Consider the following 25,561-nt stretch of genomic DNA (forward strand, 5'->3'; position numbering starts at 1 on the left):
TTTTCGGTAGGTTAAAACTCGAAACTTAACTGAATTAAAAGAAGTAAAAGCGAAAGAAGTGTTAAGCGGGATGGGGGGGGGGGGTACTTATGCGTAAAATGAAAGTTCCATTTCAAGAGAATATGCATCCTTTACCTAGGATATTTGGTTCAGCGGTTACACAAATGAACACACTTAAAAATATTTCACGACCTCGGTTAAAAATACTGCCGAAATTTGTCGGCTCTTTCGATTCTTGCTGATATGTCAGTTGAAAAATCCCAGTAGCCGAAAATCAGTACCATTTAAAACTGAAATATCAGTTAAATAAATATTTCAACCGAAACTCGGCAACCCAACTTGCCGAGAACATACGTTAACACTGCTGTCACCGAGCTCGTCCGTCAAAATAACCGAGATTTCAGCTTTACTGTTTGGATTAGCCGAGGCTCGGTATTTTATCTGTCATTCGCCATTCTGTTAATCTCGTGCTAATGAAACGAAAACTTTTCGGAGTGATGTTGTGATGTAAAAGTAAAAGTGTAAAAATATAAGTGAAAATGAGTCTCTCAGCGTGATAAAAAACCGAGTATCAGTAGCGTGCGATCGAGCACGGGTATGGAACGGGGTTGGGGTTAGGAAACTCCATCAGCGCACGCAATCGGTGCTCTTCAGAGCGTCACTCGGAGCAGTCCCTATTGAAGGATCATATGTGGAAGCTAATCCGATTGGTTCAACCTTAGCCAGGCCGTTCAGACTTCCAGGATTCATTTCCGGTCACCTACACGAGTAAGTAAGTATCAACACTCGACCACGTAAAATCTAAACAGGGCTCACTCAGACTTGTTTCACTCTGCCCGCTTTACAGAACCGTGCCTGTACCAGTGCCCGCTCCTTGCCCGGCTCATTTTCCTGTAAATATACCACATCCAAACGCTGTGCCCCATCCGGCGGATGAACCAATGCCTGTCCCTACGCTTCACACCAGAAATCTCATAAGAATAGGGTGACTTTCTGCCGTCCTGCTACAGTAAGGGGCACGATAGTGACATCATGCTGCAGAAGGTGTACACCGGCCATCATCATAGGCTCAGACTGCTATGACTATTTCTCCCAGTAAATAATATTGTTTATTTATGTTACCTAAATAAACCCACTTGATACGCAAATAAAACCACTAAAATAAAGATAAAATGTTTTTATATTTAGCTTTATTATTGCACATTGCATACTGACCCGCACACACCTGTTTTGCAGCAATTACGAAATTAATTTCTCTACATTTATTTTGTTTTATTAATAAAATTATTTAGTAGTCCAATTACACGTCCAATTGCGCTCGAAACAATTTAACGTGAAAAATATCGATTTTCACCCGATATGATTGAACCATTTTGACAGACGCATCACGACGTGCGTCGAAATAGACATTTTTCTACTTTGACGCTGCGTCGTGCGTCGTTAACGCATGCGTCTGTCAAATCCCATACATTTTGGCAAAATCGCAACGCATTGCGTCGGAACAAGTACCGCTCTCTAATCCACCACCTGATATTTTTAATCCACCTTGGTGGCCAGATTATATTGGCAGATTTCGGCAGGCCTGTTTCGACTGTTGAGAACGCAACCATTTAACCTTCGTTTCTATGACCAAAAATACACCCTCATCTATATGACCACCTTCACCACCAAGCTGGTGGTTGGACGAAAGAATAGGACCACCTATCACTCGCCTGAAAATTTCATTCTCTTTGTCTGTCGGGTAAGCTTTAACCGCTGACAGCGAGATTCAAATACAAATTTAAATGATTTTCTTTGACGAGCAATTCTCGGAATCCCCACAACTGACATTTTCTCCTTATTATGTACACTCTTAAAAAATTTTGCCGAATCTCGGTTAATTTTTGCCGAGATCTGCACAACTGAGATCTCGGCAAAGATCTCGGTTAAATTTCTGTTGCCGACATCTCGGTTAATGTCATTTTGTTTTGACGTTTACGTTTAACCGAGATTTTCGGTTAGAGCAAATCGAGATTGCGGCTAAATATAAAAACATTTTATTTTTATTTTAGTGATTTTATTTGCGTATCAAATGGGTTTTTTGATGTGATGGAAAGCGTTGGGACAGGCGCCGATTCAACCGCCGGATGGGGCACAGCGTTTGGATGTGGTACCGGTACAGGAAAATGAGCCGGACAAGGAGCGGGCACTGGTACAGGCACGGTTCTGTAAAGCGGGCAGAGTGAAACAAGTCTGAGTGAACCCTTTTTAGATTTCATGTGATCGAGTGTTGATACTTACCTCGTGTAGGTGACCGGAAATGAATCCTGGAAGTCTCAACGGTCTGGCAAAGGTTGAATCAACCGAATTAGCTTCCACATCTGATCCTTGAATAGGGACTGCTCCGAGCAACGCTCTGAAGAGCACCGGTTGCGTGCGCTGATGGAGTTTCCTAGCCCCAACCCCGCTCCATACCTGTGCTCGATCGCACGCTACTGATTCTCGTTTTTTTCACGCTGAGAGACTCATTTTCACTTATATTTTTACACTTTTACTTTTACATCACAACATCACTCCGAAAGGTTTTCGTTTCATTAGCACGAGATTAACAGAATGGCGAATGACAGAAAGAATACCGAGCCTTGGCTAAACCAAGTAGTAAAGCTGAAATCTCGGTTATTTTGACGGATTATCTCGGTGACAGCAGTGTTAACGTATGTGCTCGGCATGTTGTGTTGCCGAGTTTCGGTTGAAATATTTATTTAACTGATATTTCAGTTTTAAATGGTACTGATTTTCGGCTACTGCGTTTTTTCAACTGACATATCAGCAAGAATCGAAAGAGCCGACGTATTTCGGCAGTTTTTTTATCCGAGGTCGTGAAATATTTTTAAGTGTATACATTAAATTTTAACGGATAAAATTTTGAATTCAAAACGCATGTAGCATTTTTCAAGTGCCAGGAAAACAAACGTGCATCAGCGCGATTAGTAACAAATTAGGATAGCGATCCTTGAAACAGCATCCCAAGCGCCACAGATTAAGCTCAAACGACTGAAAAATCAATTATCTGTGATTTTCGGTAGGATTAATGGAAAATCGGTAGTTTTAGCACCGACAAACCGACGTGACACTGCGAACAAAATTAGCTTCAAAAGTTGTCTCCTTATTTCAAATGAAAATACGTTATACACTAGCGCCATCTCTATAATGATTCGCTTACTACACTGACACAAAGGAGGAACTGCTAAAACCACTTTTTGTTTTTCTCCGCAAATTCCAATGCGTATTGTTTTATTCACTTCTCACATCTTTTGCATTGATTTGGAAACTTATAAAATGATTTTCCTAGGTGTTTTGTCCAAAAATTCTCACAAAATCTTGCCTAACACTTCCTCCGCCGTTTGTACTTGGAAAAGTTGTTTACATCGAAGCAGCAGTGAACAGAGCTTACTTTGACAGAAGTGATCGCCTCACATGCAAATGACAGTACTTTCGTGTGGGACACTTTTGTTGCGCCAGTGTCACGTCGGTTTGTTGGTGGTTTTAGGGCGGTCATCTGTGAATCGGTAGGCATATAAAAAATCGGTAGGAATACAGATAAATCGGTATTTCTGGTCACTCTGCGTTCAATCTTGCATGACGTGTTGCTCACCTGATGATTTTGCGCGCATTTTATTCAAAAGACGATTAAAATGCAGAAGAAAAGTTTATTTGCTATCTTTTGTGTTTGAAAACCAAACCTTGCTCGTAGAACCATCATTAAACCAAGCGATACAGCCAAAAATATGCACTTTCTTTGGCAAAACTAGCATTTCTTTCCAAGCGTCGAAAAACCCTGCCCTGCGATCTGTCAACAGCGATCTGTGTGTCTGTGTGTGTTTGCAATTGAAGTTTTCGCGTATTTCGCGACCCAAGTCCAAAACGATTAGTGTTTAGTGGTGGCGATTACGCAAAGTTGATGGTGAAATATGTATTTATTACCTTGACCGGCCGTGTTTTTAGCTCAATTCGTGCACTCCCCGTTGTGGCGGTGGTTTGATCTGGAAGTGATCGATTTCGCCGCAAAAAGGGAACCCATTTAAACCGGGTGCTGGTGCAATATAAGGGCAACGTGCTGGTGTGTGTTTGTTTGAATGCAGTTCAAAATGCAACAGACGAAGGTACTACGGCGAACGTTCTATGCAGGTAAGCACGCGGCGGCTTTCCAGTGTTATCAAATTTCATCGATTAAAAAAGTGCTTCCCCATCGTGTGGCGGCTGTAAGCAATGACTTGCAGCAACGCGATATCGATTCATGCTCGCTATATCTCGTTTTCTTCCCGATAAGCATCTACCCCGGTGACGAAAGTTAGCAACAATTTCTTATCAACAGGTTGCGCAAGTGAATTCAAATCTAGTTGCCACATGTTCTAAGCGCAATGTACAGCAGCAGGTCAACGATTGGATTATTTGCTTCAATTAAAACCGATCTATGCCGCTTCTATTGTACTATTCTTGATTCTTCTTGGTGTGTGTGTGAGAGAGTGGGATTTTTGGGGATTTTTTTCTGCGGTTCGATTGACCGGTTTTCTAACAAATCTTTACCCTCCCCATTTTGGCGAAAGCATAAACATGATGTTATTAACCTCAATAGCGGTAGGATAGCGGTGTTTCCGATGACCGATCGACACGATCGCTGAAAGCAAAATGAAAAAAAGAAGCAACCATTAGAAACCATCAAACCGCAACAAAAAAAAACAATAACCCGTACACAAAATCCGGTGGACAGAATATTGGTTCACCAACATTAACCCCAACAGCGCAGCGCAAGGCGAGAAGAAATCCATTAAGATCGTTTCGTGCGGATGCGCCTGTGGTGGTATGCTGGGCAATTGACGGTGGCCGTCTATTTGCGGTGTGCGCAGCACAAATTCTTTTCTTTTTACTATATGCATACCACCCTTGGTCCAATGTGCGCTATGTTGGATTGCATTGAGCTGGAAAACAAATGATCCGCAGCAGAGATGCATGATTTTTTGTCTTGTAGGTACATTGGCGATCAAACGATCATTGATGGTAAAATCTAATACTCCATGCTGGAAGGGGTAATTGTCGTTGAATCGTATTGCTTTTCGTCACGTGTAACAGGTGTTTGGTGTATTTTTGTATGGTGCAAGTGGATAGAGAAGGAATGTATCCGGCTTTCTCTATCGTTTTTGTATTTTGTCACCCAGTTAATGCAATCCCATTTAAATTGTGATAAATTAAGCCTAAGATAAATTAAAAGATTTTAAAGATAAATTATATCCTTCTAACGTTTTCTTGAAAAACAAAATATCAATTGAACAAAATATAATTTGATGCATAATATGCATATTTATATTTTGATGATATTGTAACTACATTTATTCTATATTTCTTGTAGTTTATTTTTGATTTATATTCATCTTATTGTTTATAGTTTTATATTTGGTATTCATCATTTTTACACCTTTTACATTTTTTTGCCGCATTTTTAGGATTTTAGCTTTTGCTATATGTGATTTCAGTTTCAGCTTTTTTATATGTTTAGCCTTTTGCTGATTTTGATTTCATTGCACAATTATTTTGCATTTGTATTTTAGTGTTTTACATCTAACGACAAAATCTGTTAGTGATTTATCTAAATTATCATTATAACCTTTCAGTTAATTATTTGCCAAAAATGCATTCATTCAATTACATTTAAGTTCAGTGTTCTTATCTGTTGGTTCTAGTTTTATCTTTTCCACCAAAAAAAGGCAATGAGAGCCATATAAAAGAAATGCTATGCAGGTACCTTTTTCAATACTTTAAATAGCATAACAAGGGTTCATAAATTTGACGGACTGAGTGTTAAAAAAAAGATGATAATGCCATTACTTTGGCTGTGTATTTAAAACATTTAACTAGAATAGAATTTTAGATAGAATCCAGAGGAAGTATAATAGTTTTGTTATTTTAATTCAATGGTCTAGAAAGGTAGATAAATAGTTGGACAGAGGTCTAGATCAGTAGTCAGATAACTTTGTGATTTGTAACGCTAAAATCTGTAAAAAAACCCGAAGAGTATTAGAGACCTCGTAAAGAGCCGAATTAATAAACCTAATATTATATAAGTATAATGATTCTATAAAATTTATGAAACTACTAGAGCTCGATATTAAGTATTGCTGACATTAAAAAAGCGCTTTCAATTTTCATGCTAAAGTTAATAAAGTAATTTGAAATAAATAATCATTACCATAAAAGTTCTAGCATCATTTATATCCACATTAATTTCCCGTAAACATAATGTGCAATGTTTATTGGCCTTTTCGTTAAAATTATTATTTATCGTGTGAGCCCGCATAATTTATTCAAATCAGCCCTTTAATTTCAACGTTTTACTACACCCGAAGCGTGAATCGCTCGCCATTACTTAGTTTGAGTGTTTGATTTTATATTTCTATTCAATTTCTATGCAAATTCTAACACACCCACAATAAACACCCGAAACTGATCGTACATCATTTCGGGAAATGATCGGTACGGAAGGGCGTTTGGAAAAACCTCCCACTCGTAAACCAACACCGCCAGTGTGGGACCGCCCGCAAACGTACGGAATTTAGGTGTCATTCGTAGGATTATAAATTGATGTGTTTTATCGAACGCTGCTGGCGTGCATTTTGAAGTGCTTTTATCTGTAAGGGTGGGTTAGGGGGGGGGGGGGTTGTTTGTGTGATTTTACGTTTGTCATCTTCACCTATTACCATCATAAATGGGTGTGCGAGATGCCTATCGAGTGGAAAGGCTGACCCCAAGCGGGTGGTAGCCCTCAGCAGGAGTCCACTGGGGAAGGAAATATTAAACCCAACTTAGCTTAGCTGCGTGCTCCCCTGCTGCTAAAGCTTCCTCGGTAAAGCTGTGGAACTGGAAATAGGAAATGGTGTCGCTTTTCTTACAATAAATACGTTCAACAAAGAAAGAAGTAGTATGCCCTTGGGCGGTTTGAAAAGAGGAAACGTTAGTTCTCGATTTCGATCTGGGTTCGACATCCGATCAATGAACCCACCCTACACACGAGTGCATTAATGCATTCAATCAATGCATCAAGAGCCGGGCGGGATCGTGACTCTTGTCGCGTTGGTCCATCCCCCATCCATGTTCGATCGGTAATGGGCTTTTGATACAGAGTTGCGATTGGATCGGCCAGCCGTCGTTGTCTGGTTTTCTCAAGATGAAGCACCAGCACCAGAAGCGGCAAACGGCCAGAAGTGTTTGCCAGATAAACTAAATGCCGTCTAACAAGCATTGCCCGGCCACAGTTGTGGCACTTCGGGTTGGTGCCGGAGCAACAATTCAATTATCTAATCACTTTCCTGTTCGAGTGCGTTGCTTTTTGGAGTGCGCAACAATTATGCTCTCAAACTCCCCCCCCCCCCCCACTCATCCGTCCGTTCAGCTTGGAAGCATTAGTCTTGAATCCGTACCAGAGCACCCCAAGGAGCGCATTAAAGCGCCCACACTTCACGGCCTGCATCGTTGATTAATTTATTAACTTAGGTGCTGGTGCTGGGGAGGAGCTGAGGAGCGCTCAGTTTTGCTCACTCGAGATAAAACACGATGCAATCGATCCAAACACTTCAATCATGCGTTCGCTACCGTTTGGAGCGGTCTGAAGCCGAGGCATAAAGTGCATATGGGTTTAATGTGTTTGGGGTTAAGGGAGCCGCCCCAACGCCATAAATCCCATGCACTTGGCAACCGTTTATGTAGATGTTTTTGTTCTCGAGTAGTGGGGTTTTATCCGGAATAATGGATTGGCTGAGATTTTATGTAACGGCAGACAGCAATATTATTCATTCGTTTCAACATGAAGTGCGAAATAAATATGATGGCATCATAAAAATAAATCAAAATGAACTATTTTTAGCTCTGCTCAGCATTGTAAGGTCCAAAGCCAGCTTCTTTTGTGCTGGAAATTGTTTTATTTTAATTACTTTAATAGTAATAATGAATGGTACCTATCAATTGATAAAATTTGAAATAGAGCACCGGATAATAAACGTCAATATAGGGCCCTTTTCTCTTTTAAGGCCGTAAAGTGCTTCTGTTTGCATTGTATAGCAGTTTTCGAGCAGCTCTCTTTTGTTGGGCGACATTATGGGAGATATCTGTCAATCCTAACATCTTCAACTTAACATCCATTTTTGTTTCGATACAACATCTTCAATGAGGAGACCAATATCTGCTACGTATGTGCTGCTATGAAAAACGATCCGTTACTATGGAAATTCATTTTATTCAGAAATTAGTTGCCAAACTATATGGGACGAGATCACCTGATCTACATACACTTTGAATCTAGAATCCACCACCTGCTCTCTTTAATGCACCTTGGGATAAATGAAAACACGACCTTGTTTTGACATTACTTCGAACAGGTACTCGAATCTAATTCTAGCTTTGAGGCTGAAAATCGTAGGCTAGTTTTGTGTGTGGTTTTGTATGGAGTGTTGACATGATTTCAGCCGCCAACTGTCAAACTCCATGTAAAAAAAACTGCTTAGTATCGTGAAAGGCCCCATAGTTGGTTCTCGTGTTACGTGGAGACATCTTAAGTCACATATTCTCACATATTCGCAAATTTAAAATATCGTATTGTTGAGTTAAAATTAATCCAGTTAAATTTTAAAATATTTCTTATTTCCACTATGGTTTGTGGTTTAAGCAGCTCATTATGTTATTTTGTCATCTGAATAAAAAACAAATGTTCAAGTGTAGTAAGTAAGGACGTAAGTAAGTAAGTTCAAGTATATTTTCTCTTATCTTATCTTTTCATAGTCTTACAATCAGATGTATTTTTATATTGCAAATTTACTGAAAGATGTTCTCAAGAAGTCTTCAGTCATTCAATTTGTCGTCTCGCCTGATACAATTGATGTTAGCATTTTTAAACAATTATTTATACATACATTTTGCATTCAACTTCATCATTACCTGATAGAATGCTAGGCGTTTGATAGATTGTACCAATCTAGTACAGCCTGCGTAACTCTAGCCGTAAGCTTTCGTTTTGGTTTTAGTGTCCTTGTAAAGTCGCGGTTGCTGCGGTTGCGAGCTAAATTCGAGCTTCACCGAGTTTTCTTGCAACACGTCGAGCGAAGACGCACCACCACCATACAACCTCATCGACTCGTACAGCAGCATAACCCTCCCCACACGTATTGATTGACAATATGAGGTTCCGTTCTTGTGCGCCACTGTTTTTGCTGCCTGCCCTGCCTGGCGCGTAATCAATAACCTCGTCTGCCTCGTGCGTTACGCAACGAACTACTTACGCAGTAAAAGCAGAACAACTGGTGGCTAAATGAAATTGAACCGCGCACACGGTTTGCTTTTTTGCTAGCAAGAGCCAACCAACGGTTAACAAATCGCTTCCGAGTGTGGGGTAGTGTGCGGGGAGCATGATTCATTATGGGCGGGGGTACTTAACCGCGCGCGGAGGTTCCAGTATGGTTGCCCTGTTTGTTTTTTCAGAAGCAAATTAAACAAATTTCAATTCACTTCCATGGGTTCTGCTTCTGATCGATGAGGGGCGTTATTGAGTCGATCAGGAAGGGCAATTGTCGCAATTTCAATTGTCGCTTCAATGTTTTATCCTTTATTCATAATTATTTCCTTTTATGTGTTCCTATTGATGTTGGTTTGTTAGTCTTTCTTTTATATTATTTTGCATAGTAATTTGATACTTATTCATTTACTTGTTTCATATAATTTAGTTCTTTATTAAATGCCTGACTCTTTAGTCTCTTCTTTTTTTTTCATTTTGATTAGAATTTAGTTCTTTTTTTTGTTTAGCTAGTTTGTTGTTATTTCTTTTATATTTCATTTATTTATTTTTTTTGTTTGATATTTGTTAGCTTATTCTTACATACTTAGTTATTCTTTTATACATTTCTATTCGATTGTCTTGAAGATGGAAAAGTGTTATTGATGTTCTATTTTATTGAACTAATACTGAGGTTATTTGTCTTTTCAATAAATGTTTTAAATCAATAGTCATATATCCACGGCTTAACTTGAAAGGACATGTGCTATATTGGGCATTTAAACTTCCATGTAGAATTTATTAATAGTTCTCGAGCTTTCGTGCTCGTCTTCTTCTCAGGTTGCCGGCTTATTATGGAGTTATCTTGATGCTAACACTTCTTGTACGTGTAACTCATGTACACATAGCGATCGACATGATCTTCGACGCCACTCATGCCTCATAACATGTACCGTGTTTTCATCCACACACACACACACTCCAGCTGTCAGCAGCAAGTCATTGTCTATTTATTTTCTTCCCTTTTCTTAATTTCCTTACCACCGAGGGGTACGTTCGTCCCCCGCGCAGGAAAAGGGAAGGTCATGCTAGGGATGAGTTTATTTCAATCACATGAAAAATGACATGGTCACGATCCGCTTACCAGGCTTACGCATTTCATACTCCTCCTCCATCTCCTGCTCCATCTTGAGACTCGTTGCAAGGCAGGCAGGACATTGGCTGTGGCTGGCATGGAATGGAAGTCCGAGGTTAGAAGTCAAGCCACTCGACTGGCTAGACCCTTATTATTCCATTATGGCGTGGGGCTTTAATTGGACCGTTGGCAGCCACAAACACCATCCGACCTCGGGGGTCATGCTTTCCGCTCTCGATCTCCAAAGAACTCAACCCCAGACGATCTCGAGATCGTAACCGAGATCTTCCGACACCGAGAGAAAGAGAGCGCGGTCGCCCCCGGTACGGTGGATCTACGCCAGTGGACATCGAATGTAGGACCAAAGTGGGGCGGTAGCCAATTTGTTTGGCGTACTGTTGTCGACAGGCGACAAAAAGAAGCTTGTCAACCTCCCCAGTAAAAAAAACGAGTGAACCATTTCTTCCATGCAATGCGATAAGCATCAACCAAACCGTGTGGACACAGTGTGGCGCGCGGTACTGGCCTCAAGAAGACGCCGTCATTTTTAGTTGTTCTTTCCACATTTCCTTGTGTTTGTGTGTAACCATCTGAAGGGTCATTAGTTTTTAGGCTTTTCGGGTTCGGGGTCTAACCGTGTCCGCCCCGAATAGCGTTCTTCGATGGGCACGATGGGGTCAGTCGAGATGATGGTTTTGATTATTTCATTTCGCCTTCAATTTATTGCTCCCGTTGATGAGTTACAAGACAAATTCGCTGAACATGGAGTGAGTTTTATGATGCCTGTCGGTAGGTTTTGTTTGTACCTTTTTTGTTGAGGAAGAAAAAAAGGAAGAGGAAGAAATAGAAAATAAAACAAAAAACATGACCGAAAACAACTGTCTGTTAATGTGCAACACAAACACAGCATGGTTTGCTGTTACAAGGGAAATGTTACTTGTTTTCCAGTTCTTGTTTTGCTCGGCGAGTTCTGTTGTATTTCATTTCCATTTTTTAAACTTAATTTCAAAAGGAGAGCTCTTTCTACGGTTGTAGAATTAATAAAGTACATAACCAACGTGAAAATTAACTCACTAAAAGTACCTTCTAATGAAGGTATTAATTGAATAATGAATTATTAAATTAGACCGTCTTGGTGATCGTTTTCCTGTGCACTTTATTTGAGTTTTTCGGGAATGTTTGGCTAGGAGGAACGCTGTATCAAACACACAATGTAAAAACATTCAACTGTTCTTTTAAGTTTTGTTTTTGTTTCTTTATCATCTTAAATCTCCTATGAATGGTTTTTGTATTGTTTTAATTTTTTTCGTTTTTAACTGAAATCAATTTATTCTCACTAGTTAATTTGGCCCGGTTACAGGGTAATGCAAGATAATTTCTGAGGTATTAAATAACTTTAGGATGCGTGCAACGGATTTTTTAAACACAGCGTAAATTCCATGCGATTTTTAACTCCATGAGACACATTAGGAGAAACTGAATCAGAACAGATAGCGATCCTGGGACAGATTAAAATGTCGATTCCAAAATTTTACAGAATTCATACTGGTAACATTCATATGTAACGGATTCCAATCCCAGACAGGTGTTTGAATTAGTCTTGAACCTACTCTGGCCCTGGAATTGATCCCGATCTCATACCGCGTCTGGAATTGATCTTCATCCTGTACCGGTCCTGGCACTGATCCTAAATCTGTATCGACCACGGAATTGATTCTGAACCCATACCAGAACTTCCACTGAACCAATATTGATCATGGAACAGAATCAGAACAGATAACGATCTTGGGACTGATTCCAAACCCATGTCGATTCTAAAATTTTACAGAATTCATACTGATAATGGAACAGATTCCAATCCCAGACTAGTGTTTCAATTAGTCATGAACTTACTCTGGCCCTGGAATTGATCCTGACACCATACCGGTCATGGAATTGCTCCCAACCTGGAATTGATCTTCACTCTTTACCGGTCCTGGCACTGATCCCAAAGCTGCACCGACCTTGAAATTGATTCTGAAGTAATACCAAAACTTCCACTCTACCCATATTTCCCATTGACTATCGATCCTGAAACAGATCTTGTCCCCATTCCGTGCCCTGATATTGTTGCCTTTTTTATTCGTCACCAAAAATAGTACCTTAATCTGTCTCAGTCATTGAACTGTCCAATCCAGTGGTTTTTCTGTTTGTTTTGTTTTTTCCTCGGTGGGTCCTGCGGTACTATCGTCAACTCAGACGACTCGGACCCACAACATGCCCTTTGTGGGTTCAAGCATCGCATGGACCATCGCCCTAAGCAAGGAATGACTATCCGGCTGCGTGGTACTTAATAAGTCTCGAAAACCAGTATAAGCCAGCATGATACCCCTAAAATAAGATTATTGCTTGTAGTAACTGTTCTTATTGAGCGTTTAACTAAAAAGTATGCCAACTAAATAGCGTTCAACTATTGAATTCTGGCAGTAACTTGTATCATTCGTCTCGCTACCTTTCAAAACACTCAAAACTAAGCGCCGTTGCATTTTCCATAACCGATTTGGTTGCCATTCTATGGATGTAAACTCAATCGCTGGAAAGTAACGCTGATCAGCCTTTACTATAATTTTATAATAGAGATATGATGAAGTCCACAGTTATGAACTTATTCATTTATCTACTTATGTCCTATATTGTAATAGGTTTAATTAGAATGAATTGATTTTCTTCATTTTTTGTGTTTAACGATCTTGTTGGGTTTACATTCGTTTGATGAGTTTCTTGTGGCATCTTTAGTAAGTAATTTATCTGATCTATTATTCATAATTTATGATTGTTTTGTTTGCTTATATACTTTATGGCAAATATTAAATCATTCCATTATATTGGTCTGTTACAGCTTGATTTAATTAAATTTTAATGTTTGGAATAATAGAATACTGGTACGAATTTATTACACTCTTCGAGGTGCATTTTTTACTACCGTTCCTCCCGCATTTGCCTGCCCGCATCCCGTGGGCGTATCACATTACGGCACCACCTTCACCCGGTACTGTCCTTACGCTTACAAGACTAATTGCGACACCGTTTTACGACGCCAGCCACGTGCTGCATCCTTTCGGTCGAGGCGATTTTCCCTTCCCTTGACCAGGGAGTGCCACGAGTTTACGAGTTTGAATTCACGATCATCAGCCAGCCAGCGGGGTCCGGCTTAATCGAAGGTGTTGAGGACGCAGTAATAGATGGTCTGGTCGGTCTTGTCAGTTTCTATTAAACCGGTAGCGAACGTACACTTTTCCACCCGTGTCCGAAATGGGTGTTATGGGCGTATCGTCACCTTATGGCAAGTACGGTGTACGTTTGCAGTTGCATTCAAGTGTCAACGGGTTGTGCGGCGATCGATCCGGAAATGGTCAGTCGTAACAGTTAATGGGCTACTAGAGGGCTCGTGTGTGAATCGGGTGGACATTTTCCGCCCATCACGCGATAATTCACACAGCTGGAAGCGATTGGAAAATTGGCACATATGGTGAGGGCGATATAGGCGCTGGAAATGTGCAAAACGAGTCGATTGTAGATCATGTCTACAATGATGATCGTTCGTGCTGCTACATAGCTACAGCTCAGCATGGGCCAATCTTATTTTATTTTCATTACGATATCCACGTGCCTCCTCTCCCTGTTGGTGTAAGTGCATCTGCAATGCATGCATCTGTAAAAATGTGGCGCTGTGTTGTTCTTGCATCAGATAGTTATTGTAATACGATTGGATCTTATTATTCAAAAACATTCGAGCGTACAGCCGTACCAAACCCCTTGTAAATGTCTGCCGAGGGGATGGAAACATTTGTATTCTTTCTTGTTTTTATAGCCTGTATTAAACTGTCCATTTCAATTCACCCGATACCAAATCCATTCGTTCGATCCATCGCGTTCGATCATATGTCGGCTTGCCCGATTCGGTTCAAAGTTGTTATTATCCCGGTCCGGGTTGTTGAGCTCCGTAAATCAACCTTCAACGAGACGAGATGGTGGTGTGTTGTTCGACCTTTTCTGTTCCTTTTCTACCGGTTCCCGAGGGTTTTTGATGATTTTTGGCCGTTCTTAAGGCGTTCCACGCCTTCCTAAAGGTGATTGTGGAAGCCGTTGGGGAATGATGATGAGTCTCAAGACCTCCTCCTTTCATCCTCCAGAATGTAATGACATTCTTTGTGATTTAATCATTTTCTTTTCATATTTTGAAAAGAACTATGTGTGCGTACATCATCCACCAAGGTACAGTCTCGTCGATATGACGACCTCCTCATGGGAAAGTCAGTGAAACGTTACGCGCAATAATAGGGCGAGTATAAATGATCCCGATTTGTGAAGATCCTGTTTTTTTTCTTCTTACTTTTGTGTATGTGTATCTATTCCCAGCAGCTTTACGCCTTGCGATAATCGTGGGTCAAAGGTGAGATGCGTTCAGGTAGTTAAACCCCATGCGAAAGGAAGCTCGCACACACACCTTGCGTGCCCTAACCCTCAACGGTAGGCAATGCGCCAACATCAAACGGTTTGTTTTGGCAAGAAGAAGCGGAATAGGACGTTGGTGACACGGTCGAGCCACACAAGAGAGTGGCTCTCTTCGTACCTGAGTTGTCAGTGATAGTGTGTACGGAAGGGCATATATTTTTTTTTATCTGGCATATGACACCGGAATCCGGACGATCACGCTGCAGACAAGGGACAATATTTGTCCAAGGTAAACATTTCAACCGTTACACCTAGATTAGACGAACTAATTTATATGATGGTACAAGTGACTTGACACATTCAGTGTAGGAGGATCATAGTTTCTATCATGTGCACGCAGTGCGGAGGTTCGGAGTAGATTATAAATTTGAACGATGTCTTGTTTGGCACAGATGACACAACAAAATAAATAAATTGTTAAATGGAATATTATAGGCTGGAAAATACCCACAGATAAAGATATTTAATATTAAACTGTGAATACATAGCTATATCGTTCAAAAACAATTCCTCTAGCGTTAAAAGCATAAGTTTATTAGGTTCTAAAAAAATAATAGTGCATTCAATCCTATGGATCTTGTGCATTGTACAATTGTGTGCTTATTTTATGAATGGTACTCACAAGGCGCAGGAACTCAGCGATAAATAAAAAAAAACAACTGATTACAAACAGAAAGTGCAGGCATGTCAAACCTCACGCCGCTCGATTCCTTTTAGACATTTTTGTAATTATTATTATTAGCGTTTGAAATCAAAAAATATATGACCATAGCTAAGACAGATAAATGTTTTAATAAACTTCCCTTGAAAAGTAATTATTCAAGCTTCTTCTTCTTCTTTGGCTCAACAACCGATGTAGGTCAAGGCCTGCCTGTACCCACTTGTGGGCTTGGCTTTCAGTGACTAATTGATTCCCCCCCCCCATTAGCAGGATAGTCAGTCCTACGTATGGCGGCGCAGTCTATTTGGGGATTGAACCCATGACGGGCATGTTGTTAAGTCGTACGAGTTGACGACTGTACTACGAGACCGGAAATTATTCAAGACATGCGTGTCATGAAGACATGCGTGTATAAAAACTCATTTATGTTCTACCTTCGATGTTTATCACTTCCCCCTCAGTTTTCGCGACAAAATTGTTTGAGTAGATCTTTTACATCATGGTTGGTGCAGAAATTTTCGATGCAACGCAGCTGGGGAATTTTGGACCGGTTCGCTGACTTCACATCGAGATTCAACCGCTCTATCTCTTAAAATAATCGCTTTGAGTTTGAGGCGTAATTGCCTGTAGCTCCAATACCAGTGGATGCAATACCCGCTTCCCGCTGTTCATGTTTTACATTTATTTTTTCACTGTTTGACTTTTTGGCTGCACTGATGTAGCCACTTTTCTCTCGATCTTCAGCTTCATTTGGAGCTTTCTATTTATGCACTGATTGTCGTTTAATAGTTTCAAGTTGTTGTAGATGCCGGAACGGACTTCTCCGACGTCTACAAACTCTGCCACACTCTCTGATGTCCGTTTTCGTCATGGAATTTACTTCGCTTTTCTGACCATCACGGTTAGTCGACAAATAAAGTCAGTTTGAAAATAAAAACCTTTATCAAAAATTGAAATCGGTACATATTTCTGAAAGTTTTCTATGGCACTGTGCAAGAAATATGTGCAATGTATTGAATATCTACTCTCAGCAATACAGCTGAAGCCGTTCTCTCTTAATACATTTACATTATCAATAACTCAATTTTATTTTCAATCTGTACTATTCATATACAAAGCATACGCTTTAAGTTTGAGAACATTTATCTTTACACTGTAAATGAAAATTTAAGTTTCATTTGATTTGCAAGCTTAATACACTGCTATTTTTATTTTACGCTATTACCTTAATTTATTGTAAAAAATCGATTATTCGTTATCCGATCCATCGTTAAGTGACAAACTGTTGCTGCTAACCATTTCGAACGTTTGACAGCCCTGGCCTTTGCCACCCATCAGCGCAGGCTAGAAAATGCAACGCAAGCTGCTGTCGATTCATTCGCTCGTTCATTCTCGTGCGTGAAGTCTAGCGGTGAACACGCGTGTGCATGCGCTCGTACATCGTTTTTATAAACAGCCGGGCCAGAGACAACCGCGATCCTTCTGGGGGCCGCCGCGTGAGGACCTGCGGTGTATTTTGTTGTGTATTTGTTTCGATCGATTCGCTCTAGCACCATCCGGACTATGGCACTGATGCCTACCAGTTAGTGGAGTGATTGGAAAGATAGATCGATCCGCGACCCATCGCCGGTTTAGGCCTTCGTGTTGCGGTAATCGGGATCGGTGAGCAACGGTGTGTTTTTATTTTGATTGCGTTCACAATCTATCAACGAGCGAGAGAGCCCGAGCCGAAGCGCGCGCGCGTGTGTGTTTGTGTGATTTTAGTTCAAATTTCGAAGCTGCCAAGAGCGGCGCGCAATCGTGAGGTCTACACCGCTCGGGGAGCAGCGGAAGGCGCGAGTAGAGCAGCGCTAGATTACGGAGCAGTGATTAACTTAATTTCAACTCATTTTATGGTCATCATACACGTATGTCCTAGGAGTGTGTAGAAACTGCGCAATCTCGAACCGAAACCGGAAAGGAATAAACCGGGGGGGAAAAAAGAACCAAAACCAACCCCCGTACCCCGAATGTTGTGCCGATAGTTTCCAGCGGTCTGTGTGGTGGATGGCAGCAAGAAGTGAAGCGACTAAGTGAAGCCACGAACTAATCGGTGGAGTGTACCGATCGTGTGGTGTACGATCGCGTAAAAACAAACCAGATCACCAGCTACAGTCAAGGCAACGGTTTGCCGATGCCCGAGCGCACTGCCGCGGTCGAGATAAGTTATTTCGGCGCCTTAAATTGGACCCCGGGAAACATTTTGTTAATTAATTAATACCATTCGCTGCGCCGCAGTCGTCGCCGCTGTGTCCTAATCGGCAATTGGAGTGGTTTGTGCCGAGTGTTCCGAGTTCCGAGGGGAAAAAACGCTCCCCGAAAGCCGCCGACAGCTCTGTCCAGCGCTGCACAATTACAGCACGCAGTGAGAAACAAACGAAATCTTGCTGTAACGATTTAAATTGATTTGAATGCGGCCAGTGTTCCCTCGCACGGTCGCGAAAGTAGCGCTGGGGATTGTATTTAATACCTAATTTCCGTTAATCTTGCAATTGCTGCTGCTGCTGCTGCAGCTAATATACTTAGCCGGCCCCGGACCGCGCGGACCAATTGCTTGTTCCGGTTGGTGTGGAATTGTAGAATCACTTTTGACAATTGTGACAGCAGACGAGTGGCCTTAGTAGTGGTTGCGAGTTGCGATTCCAGTCTCTGTGCAAGTGGAGCCGCGAGTGAGTGTGATTATTGTCTGCTCCGTTCGCTAGCCAAGTATCATCCCCCTTCAGTGATGTCCCGGTGAGCAATCAAAACATAGCAACCCCCACCAGCCATCCAACCCCCTTGTGGTATGATCAGTTTATTGGCACAATCACAACAGTGGCCCCTGCGGTGCAACGTTTCACAGCCGCCGCCGCGGCCTGCTCGTCCAAACGCGTTGGAAAGTTGTCAACTGTCAATTTGAGTCCAACACAGTAGTGTGGGGATCTAGGGAGGGAAAGAGATCGCCCGCATTAAAGTGTGCTGTGCGTGGTGTTTTTGTTAGTTTGCAATTTAGAGAAAAAAAAAGTGTCTCCAGCCGCTGCCAAAAGGGAAGTGTTGTTTGATTGTGCAGATTGTTGCCACCGAGCGGTGCACTGATGTCCCACATTTAGGTGAGGTGTTTGTGGCTTAGTGCGTCGTACCATTTTCGTGTTCCCGCTGTGGTCCCGTGATAAGGAAGATTTCTGTGCAGTGTGTCCTACGGAGTTTGAAAGTGCGATCTGCGTAGTAGACTACAGCGTGAGCAAATTGGAAAAGAGCGCACAGATGCTGAAGTCACATCTCTGTCGAAACTGTCCAACTCCCGTGACGTCATCCACAGCTATTCGGAAGCAATGGTCTGTTAAACGGATCTTCAGCAAAACAGTGATCAGTTCTTGAATTAAAGCAAGTAGAACAAGCGCGCTTACTGCCAAAAGACACAACACCCCTCAACACAATCGTTTGGATCAAGTGTGCCCCTGGAACGCCGAAGATGGCGGACGTCGAGTCGCAGAAGATATGCGGCAAAGCCAAATCCAGGATCACGGTGCCCGTAGCTGTTGACGGATTGATACTGGTGCTAGGTAAATTGGTTTCATCTTTATTTGGATCACTCTCTGCAATACACCTATTTTTTCATTCCCGAACGGGGTTATCTACATCAGCGGGTCGCTCTGGTTCTGTTTACTCTCCCGACTCCCGGTTCTGCCGGGGTCTATTACGGTGAGGTCTGTCATCGATTACTCGATCTGATAAGGAATCATTTACCTTTACCAGACATTGGTCGGAAATGTTGACGGCATTAATTTCCGATTGCTAGCTGTCGAAAAGGTTTCGAGTGGACCTTCCGATCCGATGTTAAGCTCATTGAATGGGGCGTGAAGAAAAAGTGCGTGAAAATTCGTTCGCTTCCGCCAGACCGGTCGTGTACATCAAGTCCCGATCTAATCTCATCTGTTCCGGTGAAGTGTTAACCGTGCGTTTTAAATATATTCCGCATGTACCAAGGTTCAGTGCAAGCAGTGGAAAAAAGACGTCCATTAAAATGATAAAGTTGTCATGGTTAGTGACCAAACAGGAAAGCAATGTTGCTGGTGCGTATAGTGCAGATAGTGGCCAATTTGTGGGATCAAAATTGAATTGGAATTCGTTTTTTAGAACATTCTTGATGGTTTTTCTATGTTTGTAAAAGGAGGAGAGTAAGAATACAAGGACCTTAGTTTTAATACTGAACAGTACTGAAAGAGGTATTTCAATGAACATTTTTTGTCAGTTTTATTAATTACATTTGCATTAGAACCATCTTCTCCAGACATGATTTCTTGTGCTGACAAACCTTCACGCCGTAGTAACTATTCTCTTAAGCTCGGACCGCCCGGATCGCTCCGAACGTTCAAGAGTCTCAGAAAGGAACGCACACATGTGTGCGTGTAAATGTATAATCTTATCAATGACACTTTTTTTCTCGGACGTCTTCTGACTCTGGCTTTTCCAAAAATAAAGACCATCATACGTGACAACGTTAATCACATGCTCGGGATCATCGAAGGGGCTGTTTTTGGATCGTCCCTCTGCCCAGTGTTTTCGGTTCCCAAATTCCCGGAGCGATTATTTCCAACTCCAACAACGTCTTGCGGTTCATGCACCCAAGAGGAGATCAATAAATTGTAACATCCCAAAACAGCGCCGATCGGTGCCAGCTGACAGCTTGCTGTCAGCAGACTCATTTGTAAAGCGATTACATCCATCTCTCGCCCTCCGATCCGATATGATGGAGCCAGTACACTTCCAAAAGTGGCCCGAATGGATGGTATGGACAATTTGTTGTGGTTACTTCAAATCGCGACGACTCGAAGCTTTCGATTGATATGTGAAACGTGACGATGGAGACATTGTTTTAAGCAGGGGAAAAGCAACTTTTTTGGAGACAAAAATCGTCATGCTTTTAGTATCGCATCCAGCCATATCCACCAGGGACACTGGACACCGGTTTCGTAATAGTTGGGCGTTGTACTTTTTTTGCGTGCTTCCAAACAACAAGAACACAACAACCCCCGACTCAAGACAACTACTATCGCACGCACGCGCACACATAATGCCTATTACGTTGACGCACAGTGTTGTTGTCGCCGTTCGTTCGCTTACTTACTGCAGGGATCTTCTTTCTACTGGCCGGGGGCCGTGTGTGTCTCCTGGTACGGGCACTGCTTATCATCATGGAACGTTTTGTCGTCCGTGGACATTCTCGCGAGGTCTTCTTCTCCACCATCACCATTATCAGATACTGCCCTGCTTTTGACCGTCAGCAGCAGCAGCGGAGTCATTCCTTGTTTTTTGATGGATGATGATACCCGCCGCTCGTTGTGTTTTCGATGTTCCAGTGTTTCCAGGGTGTGCTGCTAGCAAAAACCGCATTGCAAATCTACAGTAACTCTTTATTATTAAACTCTGCAGTGGATCTGATGTTGTTGTTGTTGTCGGCGTCAAGAATTAAGACCATTGGACACAACCACCAAAAAATCGGCCACTCTCGCTGTTGCTTTGGCAGTTTGGCCATGTAGTTGCTAATTTTTATGACATTTGAATCGTCGTTAAACGATCTTGCCTGCGCAGTACATTCGTGCTGTGATCGAGTTTTTTCTCTCTTGTTTCTTATACCCAATGTGTATCGTGAAACCAATCTGTACAATTTTTACGATACCGATCGAACAAGCGAAGTTTTCACGTCGCTTTGCTGGTACCATTGTGGTACATCGTAAAATTCCTCCGCAGGAGCGCGCGAGCAGCATCATCGCTCGTCCGAGATCCCTACAAGGTACCGTTTTTTTTTTTGGGGGGTAAAATATTTTGCCAAAATTCTGGTTCGGTGTGTGGTGTGCCGGAAGCCAAAAAACGGCTTTTTTTGGAAAACGCCGAACGTGTCGCTCCGTTTGACGTATTGCGCCGTTTTATTGTATCATTGTGTCCCTCTGACCTTGCTTATTCTTGCTTTCTCTCTCTCCCGTTAAAGATGTCGGGCAATCAGTCGCATTTAGGCACATCTTCGCGATCCTCGGAAGCCTCAGGGCCCTCGGGAGGTTGCTATTGTTTGGCCGTTTTTTTATGACATTTTATATCCCCAAGGCTTTCGGTGTTAGGCACCGCTTTGTATGGACACCGCGTGCATAAAAATCACCTGGAAGAAGGGATACGTGTTTTTTGGCCCGTGTGTGTGCTTCTTTATTTTATTGCTAAATGATTTAGTAGTTGTAGACACCCTTTTTCGGTGGGATAGTCGATCGACGCTGCACATAGGGAGGGTGAACAAAAATCGAACCCGATTGGGAAAAAGTCATGTTTTGGAGTTTTTTGTTGTTGTTATTCTATGCTAGCCATTCCTTCCTTCCTTTCTGCATCCAACAGCCGTCAGCGGAGCGGTTTTTGTTTCATTTTTTATTTTTGAATCGGCAGTTGTGTTTTGTTTATGACACACACACGCACACCCGTTCTTCCATCATGATCCGGAGGGTTTATATTCTTTCGGTTTCATAGAACTGAACTATCGCGGCATCGCCGCGAAAAGAAGATCCGTTTTCCCTTTTCGGAGGATGCGCGGGATTTTTAAGGTATTTGTATGTGTGTGCATGTGTGGCGCGGTAGGGTATATATTTTACTTCACATTTTAACTGCCTCTGGTGTTTTGAGACTGCCTATCCTGCCTGTCCTGTATGTGTTTAGATTTGACTATTTTTATTTTATTTCAAACATCCCGCGGTCAGATTCAGTTTTGCAACTTTTATGACTTTATGAGCTTGAAATATATATGTATAATGTTACATACTACGAGGCCGGTCTCGTAGTACAGTCGTCAACTCGTACGACTTAACAACATGCCCGTCATGGGTTCAAGCCCCAAATAGACCGTGCCGCCATACGTAGGATTGACTATCCTGCTATGGGGGGAAATCAATTAGTCACTGAAAGCCAAGCCCACAAGTGGTACAGGCAGGCCTTGACCGACAACGGTTGTTGAGCCAAAGAAGAAGAAGAAGAATGTTACATACTACCAGCCCTCACACGTGTATATGAGTGTGTGTAAATCATCGGTCGTCTACCCGTGTCGAGTTGGTGTGTTTGGTGTGGTCTCAAACTCACCGATCGACATAGGCGATCATATTTTATTCCGCCTGGGGTGTTGTTTTTCTTTTGTGTAAAATGCTTCTTTTCACACAGAACAGCTACCTTACGGTATGCTGCGTCCGGTGGAAGTTGAACTTGATGTTTTCTTTTTCCCGCTTTTGCCATGGGAAACTGGGGCGATCGCGAACGATCGACTTTTGGCTGTCGTTTCCCGAACGGTTTGTTTTCTCCTCTCAAAGCAGATGATTTCATGGGGCTGGTAAACTCAACGGTCTCCTCTTCCGACTTTGTGGCATCTTTTCGACTAATATCAATCTTACCCACGCTCTCCCCGCGCTTGCACTCGGTGCAGTTACTGGTCACAGCACGAAAAAACAAGATAAAAATTGGGATGGTCAAGACGTGTTAGCAAATCATCGTTGCTCGCTTCAGAAGTGTTAGAAACAGCATGTGCCTGCATGTTGTCGATCGCTATCTATGCTAATCCTTCCGTGTCGCTCCTTTTCTCGCTGAAGACGTAACAACACTCGCAAACGGTTGAGCGATACGCCCACCGACTGTTAATCGGTCATTTATATTTTCTCACTATTTCAAAAACACAAAACAAAAACACAAAATTTACGCCGCGTACGTGCGTATCTGTATGGCTTCTTCTTCCCCCCCCCCCCCCCCGTGCTCTTGAACCGTACAAAAGCGGGAAGTAAAAATATTAAAAAATATCGCGCCATGCAGCAGCTTAGGTTCTCCGCCGCTTGAAGAACATTTTGCAACAACGGTCCCAACGAACCCACACCACGCGCTCGTCCCTAATGCTTATCCATTTATCTTTTGTGCATTTTGCGCGGCGCCCGAAGCCGCGTAATAGTAAAACGCGCTACAAAACACAGCGCGCATCCACGCTCGGGTCGTCGGGTTTACTTCAAAGCCGCGATGCCGATACCATCGAAACACGGGGCGGTTTGGCTTCGACTGCTGCCCACATATTTGGTGAACCTTCGGTGGATTATTCAAGTTCCTAGGCCACCTGGAGGTTTTTTTTGCTTTTTATTTTGTTTTCGGAAAGTGCGTGGAAGTAGCGCAATTGGGCTTAGCTAATTGTCCATGGCCCGTGACATCGTGCTACAACACAGTGGAGTGAATTCATTCTCTATGCAAGCTCTCTCTGTACAGTGGGCACGCAATTGTATAACGTTTTTTGTTAGTTTTGTTTTTAGCAAACACATACGCGCACACACGTTGCCGGTGCGCAGCGCTTTGGAAATGAATGGCAAACCTTGGTCTTATCGTAGACGCGTGAGGGGCTTGTGGTTAGGATAAGGGTCCGTATTGGTGTTTTTTGGCAAGCCCTTGAGTGTAAAAAAGAGATATTAGTGCTGTCCTTTTTATTTACTTGTTCTTGTTTGTTACTTATTCAAGTTAGTTTAGATTTTTTATGAACATTTAAGTCATTTCTTTGTCTCTCTCTAGTTGTCCTACTCACAAAAGAGCATGACATGATCAGGTCATTTAGGTCATATTTGGAATTAATACGACTTCCAGACTTAAAGACTTCCAGACTCGTAAAGATATCAGGACAATTCTGAAGATCAAAATGAAGACAAGATCATTATTCCAACAGCATGCGATCGACTTCCTTTTATTCTACATGGTTATAAAATTGTTTATCCTTGTCTTTGGGTTGCATGTATCGATACGCATCTTTTGGTATAGAAGTCTTTTAAAATGGCATTATTGGAGTGAGTTTCTTCAAGGCAATATAAGACTTTAAAATGATAGATCAGCACTCAAAACACACTGGATTGCAGATTAATGACAATTGATCGATCGTCGATTTGCTATTGCAAAGCCATTCGTCTTACAGGCTTTCTGTTACACAACTTACCCAGTTTTTATTATAATTATTAAAAGAGAGCTGTTAAAACCTTCTGGTAATTGAATGATCATCGAAAAAATGATCGAGCAATGGACAATAATGATGATCGAGCCATGGAGTTCCCCTACTCGCATAAGTATCACAAATAAATCCATCATCTTTCTCCCGATAACACCGTGTTACGTATTGTCCTTGATTGATTTATGCTTGTAAGTGTGGAACCACAAAGAAAAAGCTTCTTCCCTGACGAGATCGTCAGTATACGTTGTATTAGATTTGCAAGGATCATGAAGCAACAACGGAAGTCACAAAGGTTTGAAGTTGAATTGAGTTGAATTTTAGCCAGCATTGTAGATCGCTAACTCAACTCAAGACAACGGCACAAAACCGTTGGTGGTTCAAACCTGACTAACAAAACCTATACCAGTCCATGACAGTCAACTTCACTTATTGTCTTTACGATGACAAAGCGCAATCTGTTTTTAAATTAAAAATCCTTTATTGAAGATATGGATATTTTGATGACTTGCCATCTTTCAATCAAATCTCCCAAAGATGGCATAAATTTAGCCAATGATCTGCAACTTTCCGTCGGCAACGGCTTTTCTTCTACTACTGCTCTACACAGACAAACCATTGAAGGGTTTACAGCTGAATGAAACAAAGCGTGAACACTGTGTGCTGTTTTTTTTTCGCACCCATTTACATCGCTTTTGTTTACACTGCTACGGTAGGGGACCCTCCCTGCAGTTCTTACGCAAACGTAGCTTACATTTTTTTTACGGCCCAAACAGAACCGGGCAAGGAACGTACGAAATGCAAAAACGACCCTCCTCAGAACTCGCCAAACGAATGTTCTTGTCCCGCGGGCGGTAGCTGTGTGTTACTGTATCGCCGTGGGTGACAGTCGGATGCGGCTATATCAACAACACAACAGAGTCTCAAGGTTCGGGGCGGTGGTGCAGTGTGTTTTGATGCAACTGTGTAACC

The 25,561-nt window shown here is 42.0% G+C and overlaps 1 protein-coding gene across 2 annotated transcripts in view; it reads left to right on the plus strand.

The window, feature by feature from the left end:
- The first annotated feature begins 3,910 nt into the window (after positions 1 to 3,910).
- LOC120901367 (phospholipid phosphatase 2-like) overlaps positions 3,911 to 25,561 on the plus strand; it is a 50,222-nt gene continuing 28,571 nt past the window's right edge. The window contains exon 1 of one of the 2 annotated variants that reach the window (XM_040309239.1): positions 3,911 to 4,167. In XM_040309239.1, the coding sequence (XP_040165173.1) occupies positions 4,116 to 4,167 (52 nt within the window). In that variant the 5' untranslated portion in view covers positions 3,911 to 4,115. Of the gene's footprint in view, positions 4,168 to 16,972; positions 19,164 to 25,561 lie in introns of those variants that run through there. The other variant, XM_040309238.1, reaches the window with a different exon arrangement.

The sequence above is a fragment of the Anopheles arabiensis genome, chromosome 3 (genome assembly GCF_016920715.1).
Source record: "Anopheles arabiensis isolate DONGOLA chromosome 3, AaraD3, whole genome shotgun sequence".
NCBI classification, from domain to species: Eukaryota; Metazoa; Arthropoda; class Insecta; order Diptera; family Culicidae; genus Anopheles; species Anopheles arabiensis.